The following is a 9762-nucleotide window of genomic DNA, read 5'->3' on the forward strand; positions in this document are numbered from 1 at the left end:
CTGTCAAATGCGGCTTTACAGAGCTCAACGGCTCTGAACGGCACGAAGCTGTGATATAAACGAACGCTATTGGCTATTTTTAAAAGGGGCGGGGCTGCTTGATATGTCCCGCCCTGTCTTCCTGTTTCAGTTAAAATGACGTCAACACAGAGTAACGCTGCGTGTTTCTAAGCATTTCAGGGGACCTTTAAAACCATTCAGACTAACAGTGGAAAAGCGGATAAAATGTTAGCAGATATAAAGCTGATAATACTCTAATGACTAGTAGCTGACACATAGTTGGAAAGTTACTTACAGCGAACAGAATGTCTAAAGGGGACCATCAAAACAAAGTGTTACCTTTGCCTTAATACAGCTTCCAACCTTCTTAGAATAGATTCATACAACTTCTGAATAGTCTCCAATTGAATGTTGTCTATCATAACAGCTGCCAATAGCTTCAGAGATGTTAGTGTATTTAAAAAAAAATTTTCAATTGTTTTCAGCGGGAGCGCCGTGTTTTTAAAACGGCAGAAGCGTGACGAGGCGCTGAAAATGTCCAACTTTGGGTAAAACGCAGCACTCATCACTGTCACTTTTTAGTCCGCCATCCAATCAGGGGCGCCAGGCACTTTAAAGCTGCTGTAACCCCGCAAAAAAAGATCTGACTGAAACCAGCCTGGCTTCTGACAGCTCCAAGGCCCAAATAAGCAGCAGTGCCATCCACCTGCATGCTAAAATCACAAATGATTCCATATACTGACACAAACCTGACCTCGTGGACTGTGAGGTCTTTTTGAATATCATCTGAATATCGTGTACAGTAGTCATGCAAATCAGTGTTTGTGTACAACAAGTGTCAAACGTACAAACATGAGGGCGGGTCACCTTGGAATTTTGAAGAGAGCTCTCATTGGATGAAGATCAGCCAGGGGCGGGTCTCCATCACCCAGCTCTATGGCCGTGATCCCGAGAGACCACACGTCACAGCGCTCGTCATACGTGGAGTCGAGCTGCTGCTCACACGCGATGACCTGGTCAAATACACAAACACAGTCATTACTGAACTGCAAATGTTTATAACGGACACTGACTGCTGAACACTGTCACCAGAGCACAGAAATAACTTCCACCGGTATATATGTTGAACAAAATGTTACACATATTTTATTGTCATGTTTATTGGTCATAATCTGACAATAAATACATTGAAAAAATTACTTCCACCAAAAGGTGAAGAGCATATTTTTTGTAATATGTATATTTATGATCCTGATGATCCATTTGTGCTTCCTGTATAATGAAAAATTCAAGAAAACATTACATTTTCAAGTGAGTGTGGATCCTGCTTTTTTCATTTGGAGTAATTACGATGATCTATGCACCCTGCACCATTGGTTGAGCACAGTGAATTCACCTTTTTTGTAATATGTATATTAAAAAAAAATTTCCAGCTTAACTCTATGTAACTAGCTAGCAAAGAAGTCACACAAATTAAATGCAATTTAATATTTTTATATTAAGAAATGGAATTAGAAAATGTCAATAAAAGCCAGTTTTTCAAATGCGCAGTGTTGGATAATATTCAGAATTTAAGAAGTGGCTCCCTTTCAGTTCAGCAGTTGGAATACTGACTTGGAATTAGAATGACAGAAAAGGATTTTATTAAATTAAATTCAAAGAGATTCTACACTGGTAAGTCCATTCTATGAAATAAAGTGTTCTTCCACCATATAATTATATTATGTTTTGCACATACAGTATGTTGTACTACACAAGCAACTGAAACTGGGACCTTATAGTGCAGAATAGTAATAGTTTAATAATACAGAAAATACATAAGAATATTACACACACTAAAAGCATTTTGATTTAATATTTTTATATTCTTAAAAAAAAATTGAAGATAGAAATATAATTTAAAAAAGAGAGAGAGACTAATCAGGGATGAGAGAAATATAAAACAAATCTAAAGCAAAAGAGCTGCAAATTAAAAGTATTTTTGTGAAAAAATAAATGTATTTCTCCATTTAAAAAATCTGTTTAGACCTCTACATTAACCTATACTATTGTACAGTAAACCTTATGCGGATAGAAAAACACAAAATGGAATACAGGTGGTCTTACCTCAGAAACACAAATAAACTGTCAAGCGTCTTTAGTATTTAATCCATTCGATTAGTCCAGAAATCAACCCAGAATGTTCCCCGCAGATGTTTAGAAGTCTGCACTAATAATAAATCGCTGTTTGTGTTTTGATTGTATTGACACCTAGGACAAATTGAGGCACGTAAGCCTCTACCCTTGAGTCATATGAAAATTTTGACTCTCAAAACAACTTCAGAGCTGTAGTCCTCTTTCCCTATCTCATATGGAAATCTTATGGAAAAGCCAAGTAAAGAAAAACATTTGCACTCCACAAAGTCGCCTCGATGCTTTGCAAACTACTTGCCAACAGTCCTACCTCAGGTGCCATCCAGAAGGGCGTTCCGACCGAGGTGTTCCTCCTTAGCCGGGTGTTTGTAAGCTGGGCCGATACCCCTGATGAGAGGAAGAAACACAAACAAAGCATTATGTAAGGTAGTTATCTGTACAGATTCAATGGATGCCTTATGGAATTAAGGAATGTCTTCGGATTGTCTGTAATGGCGTTTAGCCAAGTGACAATGGAAACACAATTTGAATAGAGATCAAACAAGATCACAAAGAAAAAAGAATGTGTTGTCTTGGATGCAGTGATCATAGTAACCCAGCACTGACCCTTAAGCCTTCCTGACCGAGACTGAAGTCATTATTTACCTAAAATCTTTTTTGAGAGCTGTGGTCACCATTCCCTGAGAGCAGAACGGACATTATGCTATAAGTCATAAGGGTTTCGAAAGACAAGATGGAGCGTAAAGGAAGAATTTTGAAATAAGACTGAATTTTGAAAGTCTCTTACGTGCTCACCAACATCAATGGTATCATAATACTTACATTTGAAATCTGATTGGTCATAGTGAATGTAGGGGACAGTCGTGGCCTAATGGTTAGAGAGTCGGACTTGTAACCCAAAAGTCGTGGGTTCGAGTCTCAGTACAGGCAGGAATTGGAGGTGGGGGGCGGGAATGTACAGTGCGATCTAATACTTACATTTGAAATCTGATTGGTCATAGTGAATGTAGGGGACAGTCGTGGCCTAATGGTTAGAGAGTCGGACTTGTAACCCAAAAGTCGTGGGTTCGAGTCTCAGTACAGGCAGGAATTGTAGGTGGGGGGAGTGAATGTACAGTGCTCTCTTCCACCTTCAATACCCATGACTGAGGTGCCCTTGAGCAAGACACTGAACCCCCAACTGCTCACCGGGAGCCGCAGCAAAAATGGCTGCCCACTGCTCCAGGTGTGTGTGTGTGTGTGTGAGTGTGTTCTCAACTCACTGCTGTGTGTGTGCACTTGGATGGGTTAAATGCAGAGCACAAATTCCGAGTATGACACCATACCATACACATGTCAAGTCACTCACTTCACTTTTAATTGCGACTGGTCTTTTCTATTTTGCATCTATGAAAATTTCTATAGTCAGCAACAGCTAGTGTCTAGTGTCTAGAAGCACAAACTTCAATATGTAAATATGTGTCCTGGGAAACAAGATATTAGAAAATTGGATTTCTGCTGTGGAGAAACACAAATTCAATTAAAATCTGCAAATCACATAGAATCTGAAATGTTTAGATTAGAGCAGATTATGTTAGGCTGCTAAATTTAACTATGAACACATGGTTCATATTTAGAATGTTTTCAAAGTAATCTTCCATCAATTTCTGATCGGATTATAGCTTTTGAATCACCAGTAAACAATCCATTCTTGACAGTATCAAAAAGGATTTGTTGCATTCACAAGACTCACAAACACATTAAATCCACACTACACCAGAGACAAATACAGAAACATGGATTCACATATGCTGTGGGCTGTAAATGGACAACAGACAAGTGAAAAAGAGAGAAAGAGAACTAAACAGTCTTCTGTGGCTGTTCCCTTTCTGCTACATTAGATCTGCTAAGGGCCCCGGGGTCAGTCTTAATAATCATAAAAAATAACACTGCCAATTAGAATATTCATGACAAAGCCACTAAAGCGCCCTCCTCCATTCCCCCCTTCCTCTCGCTCTTTTTGTCTATAATGCAGTTTTTTTCCCTTCAGATGAGTCAGTGTGGGGGTTTTATCTGCTCAGCATAGCGTGAGCTCATTCACACGGATAACGCATTAGCACAGCGTGACTCTGAGCGCTCTGAGACGTGGGCACATGGAACCTCTGCATAGAGCCGCGGCCCGACAGCCACCCACTCGCCGTGGCTCCATTCCTGACAGTGGGAGACAGATATCGCCCCCAGCATGTCTCCGGCCAGGAACTCAACAAATGCACTCTTTTTGGAAAAATTTGGTTGACGGTAAACGGAGCGACGTTCAAGTGAGGTTTGCGTGGTTTGATGCAGACAGAGAATTTAAAAGAATTAATTCCCTGCTTTCACAATATGTTTATCATGAATCAATACCTTCTCAAATAAATAAATAAATACATTTTCTACATTTAAGGTTATACAGTTTAGACAGTCCATTTTAAAATGGATAGTTGTGATCCTGAATGCTGATTGGTCAATATTGTTTTCCAAGCTGGCAAGTTGAGTTCAGATAATTGTGACCCTAGAGCACAAAACCAGTCTTAAGTCGCTGGGGTATATTTGTAGCAATAGCCAAAAATACATTGTATGGGTCAAAATTATCGATTTTTCTTTTATGCCAAAAATCATTAGGATATTAAGTAAATATCATGTTCCATGAAGATATTTGATAAATTTCTTACCGTAAATATATCAAAACTTAATTTTTGATTAGTAATATGCATTGCTAAGAACTTCATTTGGACAACAGACAATTTTCTCAATATTTTGATTTATTTTGCACCCTCAGATTCCAGATTTTCAAATAGTTGTATCTCGACCAAATATTGTCCTATCCTAACAAACCATACATCAATGGAAAAACTTATTTATTCATCTTTCAGATGAGGTATAAATCTCAATTTTAAAAAAACTGACCTATATGACTGATTTTGTGGTCCAGGGTCACATATAGTAACAGAGGCTTTGTATTGTATTATTCATTGTATATTCAAATCAATTTCAGATACTAATACCAGCCTAAGATGCTGACATGGCATTAAATAAATAAATAGATTCATTTCTAACCATTATAGTATCTCTTTATGAAAATTCAGATATTTCAGTCTCTTTACCAGGAGGCACATCACCCCGATTTTCCATGCAATGGAGGGTTTTAAACAGGGTTGCTCTAAGGTTGTTCTCATTCTAATGGCTACAGAAATTCTTTGTCTTTATTAAAAATTCAACCATAGCTCTGTTATTAGAGGTACTTTAGCAGTCAGTAATCACCCGAGGTGATCAAAGATACAATGACTAGTAATTACAAGAAAAAAAGTGTTTTTGTGATTCTGACGTATTGTAACTCATTGCACAGAATCAAAAGCTGGTGTTATGGTGTGTTCAGGTCTACATCGGTGAGCTGCCTCAGGATTTCCTGAGAATCACCCCGACGCAGCAGCAGCAGCAGGTGCAGTTAGACGCCCAGGCGGCCCGACAGCTGCAGTACGGAGGATCTTTAGCAACAGCTGGCCGCCTCAGCATCACTGTCGTACAGGTACGTCTGCAGGGTTATTTAATGGTCAGACTTACACTGCTGTTCTGAATGTACATGTTTCAAGTATTTCTACTGTACACTGTAAAAAAAATGCTGTAGTTTTTACAAAATAATTTTGGCAGCTGTGGTTGCCAGAATAATTTTGTAAAAAATACAGAAAAACTGTAAACACATTTACGGCCAAAAACTGTAAATTTTACAATTTTAATTTACAAACAAGAAAATTTGAATGTAGACCAGTAAATTCAACAATGCACACTGCTATTAAAATCTGTTTTGTACCTTTAACATACTGACAACCACCATAATAATGCAGGTGGTAAAAGAGAAAGCCACATGAAGAATCAAAGCTCATCACAAGTAGCTTCGCCACAAGCAGAAGTATATACTAATATATAGAAGGTGCACAGAGTCATTCATGCAAACACAAAACCTAACAAACCATACATCAATGGAAGGCTTATTTATTCAGCTTTCAGATGATGTATAAATCTCAATTTCACAAAGTTGACCCTTATGACTGGTTTTGTGGTCCAGGGTCACAAATAAGTAAGTAAATAAATAAATATCAAAATAAATGATGTAGGGTTTACTTTAACTTATTTTTCACTGAGAAATTGCTAGTAAATTTAACCAATAATTACAAAGGAACAGCAACTATCACCATTGTATTAAATGTGAAATTGAGGTAGAACGATTGAAATAGTATTTTCTTGTAAAACATACTCCAATATGTTAATTTTTTATTATATTTTTTATACAGTGTACCATTATTGTGAACAGTGAACAGTTAATTCACACATCTTTCTTTCTTTCTTTCTTTCTTTCTTTCTGTTTAATCAAAATGTCATTAACTCAATCTTCCAATCTTCCAAAATGACAGACTTCTCTCTAGTGATGTATGCAGGACTTCTCCAATCATATCGTCCACTTAAACCCCGCCCCTTTTTTATAGTTGACTGCAAGCTCATATTCAGATCTGCTTCCTTCCAATCAACAAGCGATAAATAGAACAAAGTCCCCGCCCTACATCTTTTTCGTCCTTCATTTCCCATTTCACTAGGATGCACTTCACACTTCGATCTGTTGCTGCTTCAGTTCCATTGCGACTTCAAAGAACACTTTTCTTTAACATAAATAAATAAAGAAATAATCAAAAATCTGAGTTGCACTGAGGCACTTTACAATGGAAACAAAATGGGGACAATCTGTAAATGTTAAAAAATACTGTTTCAATAGCATAGCCACAAGACAAAAACAGTTTTTAGTTAAAAAAAAATAAAAAAATAAAAAAAAATCACTCACTAGCATTTTCTTTCCAATGTTGTATATTATAATTGCTATAAGGCCCTCAATGATTTGCTGTATTGTGAATACAGTCATATCTGAAGTGGTTTTGCATGCCAAGCCAAACAATGAAGTTTAACTAGTTTAGTCAAAACATAACACTGCCTCTCTTTCCTTTTTGCTGAACTGGCCATATTGATAGGCTAACAGGCTTTTTACACTTTGATAACATCAACTAACAAGCTAGTTGTTGATAATATAATAATCTGGCAAAGAGAAAAGCATGTTAAAAATACCACACGTGAAAGATGTTGTAAGATAAAACAGGTATGGCATTCATTTTTTTAGGTTCATGACTCTTGTTAGCATATTAGTATAAAATATGATTGTTGTACTCCATATGAACGCAGCGTCCTTCAAGCCAGTCTGAAATGAAGACAGGGTATATGATATGGTTATTAGGCTTCCATAAATGATATGCAAATTGAGAATGATTTGTTTGGATTAGGACACAAACCACTCCATGGTTTGAAAAATATGACTTTCTTTCCTGTCTTGATATATTTTTCAAGGCAGGACACATTGCACTTTTTTTAACTACTACAACATTATGCAGGGGGAAAATAATCTATTTTTTGTAATCTAAATCTTGCAGTGTATTCTGAGAGATTCATTTTTAGCAGGCAATATATTAATCTCAAATTTTGCACATGTATCTTTTTTCCCTGACTGCCGCCATATTTTACACTTTATTTACTTAGTTATTAGTAAACGACTTTGGACTATGTAAGTTCTTATAGTGCCGTCATTTATATACAAACCTGAGAGGGAGAATATGTCATCAATAGTTTCGGTCCAAGAGAAAGATTGTATATTTTAAATGTGTTTATCTGTCAAGTTTATTTCGTCAGCCTTTAGGAGTATACTAACACATATGGCCTCAACTAAAAGCTACAAACATAAGATTTTTCAAGAGGCCTTTAAAGCTTTAAAGACCTTTCAAAAACATCTCTTTGTGTCATGCTCTAATGCCACATTACCATTTTGCATTTATGTGGTTGCATTAACACTAATCAGCCACTCTGCACACGCTGTTTATGTAAATGCTTCATGTTAAATTATGCAGATTTGAAAACCATATATTTTGAGCAATGGGGTGTTCATGAGAATTATTAGACTATGTTGAATTTATGAGACGTCCAAGAAATGTTTGTACTCAAACACTACAGAGAAAAGAAAAAAAAAAACCCTCTTCCAAACCTGTATGGCTACTTGTATATTGTATGATGAACAGACTGAAATGTAAGTTATTCACTAAAAATCTCACTTGACAGCTGTAGTGACCATTCACTTTCACTGTAATGAAAAAAAAAAACAGCTTGGACATTTTTTCCGTAGACAATTCCTGTTAAATAATTGCATATGGGTTTCAAAGAACATGAGGTTAATGGTGGCCATTTTCATTTTAAGTGAACTTTTCCATTAGCTCTGCAGTGTAGTGTACTTCAAATATTAAAAGTATTAAAAAAATAAAAAATAAAATATCTTTGTTACTGTTTCTTAACACATTTATGTACATTTAAAAAGTGAATTTTTAATGACATCAATATAAAACTTCTACATTACATACAGTTAATTTTAAACCATTATGTTTTAATAATTGTTTGTCAAGCTTTAAAGTGCACTTATTTTGATGTGTTGACATACCAAATTACATAAAGAACATGATTGTAATTTTTAACTGTAGTGTGTTTGATATTAGATTTCTATATAAATTCATATACTTTAAACATACTAAACTGCAACTACATCATTACAAATTTGTAATTTTACATACATTTTAAAAACAATATATTTTAATATATATATATTAATAAATCACAACTACATCGTTACAAATGTGTAATTACAAATATATATTTCAATACAAGACAATCAAGTTTCAATAGAAATTATATTATATTTTAGTTTAGCATAATTGCTTGTCATTACATTCAACAGTTTAACCATATTTCAAAGACAATAGAATGAATTATGAAATTAGATATAAAGATGGATACTTTATGGTGTTTTTAGTGTTTTTGATGGATGGGTCAAAAACACTAGCTAGCAAATTGCATTTAATACTCATTTAAACTATAATACATTTTCATTGATGTGCAATTAACATGCAATTACGTGTCTAAAAAACATTACATTTAACTTGCACTTAACTATATACTTTTAAATTATATTTCCATAATATTAACTCTTTTTAAGAGCATGCCCAAGTGTACTTCTTTTTCACAAAAAGCTTATACCTGCAAGACTCTTTTAACAACCACAAACATGATTTTGTTGCTATCATGTTATCAAGGTAACAAAGCAATTTAGTGCATAAAGTGGGCACGTAAGAACGTAATGCCCTGAATCCTTCATAGTAGGCCACAGTGATGCTCTGTATGCACTGCCTATAAGCTGATGAAATTCTATTGGTCACATTTCTGTGATGTCACTGAGAAGCTCAGTCAATGTCCTTGACAAACTCTGACAGAAAGCTCTTTCTGCCGACAGCAGTTTTGAGTTTCTGGCATGAGTCATCACTCTATCATGCTCTCTCTTCTCTCTCTTTCTCTCTCCGCAGCACTCACTCCACCTCTCCTCTCTCTCTCTCTATATGCCCATACCCCTACCCCTCCCTAAAAAGAGAAGGATGTCCCGCTATCTTCCGCGTCCCTTGGATGCAGTCGACTGATTATGGCCTTTATGTGCCTCTGCTCTGGGGCTGATACCCCTATGAGGGGGGCTTCAGAGGCTTG

The 9762-nt window shown here is 36.1% G+C and overlaps 1 protein-coding gene across 1 annotated transcript in view; it reads right to left on the reverse strand.

Moving 5' to 3' along the window:
* The window catches only part of myo3a (myosin IIIA), a 78634-nt gene that overhangs the window by 39514 nt on the left and 29358 nt on the right, over positions 1-9762 (reverse strand). Inside the window, exons 6-7 of the mRNA XM_016576120.1 lie at positions 2444-2520; positions 868-1013 (exon numbers count right to left, since the gene is read on the reverse strand). Coding sequence (XP_016431606.1) covers positions 868-1013; positions 2444-2520 — 223 coding nt within the window. The remainder of the gene's footprint in view (positions 1-867; positions 1014-2443; positions 2521-9762) is intronic.

The sequence above is a fragment of the Sinocyclocheilus rhinocerous genome, unplaced genomic scaffold (assembly GCF_001515625.1).
Source record: "Sinocyclocheilus rhinocerous isolate Xijiao unplaced genomic scaffold, SAMN03320098_v1.1 scaffold1213, whole genome shotgun sequence".
Taxonomy (NCBI): Eukaryota; Metazoa; Chordata; class Actinopteri; order Cypriniformes; family Cyprinidae; genus Sinocyclocheilus; species Sinocyclocheilus rhinocerous.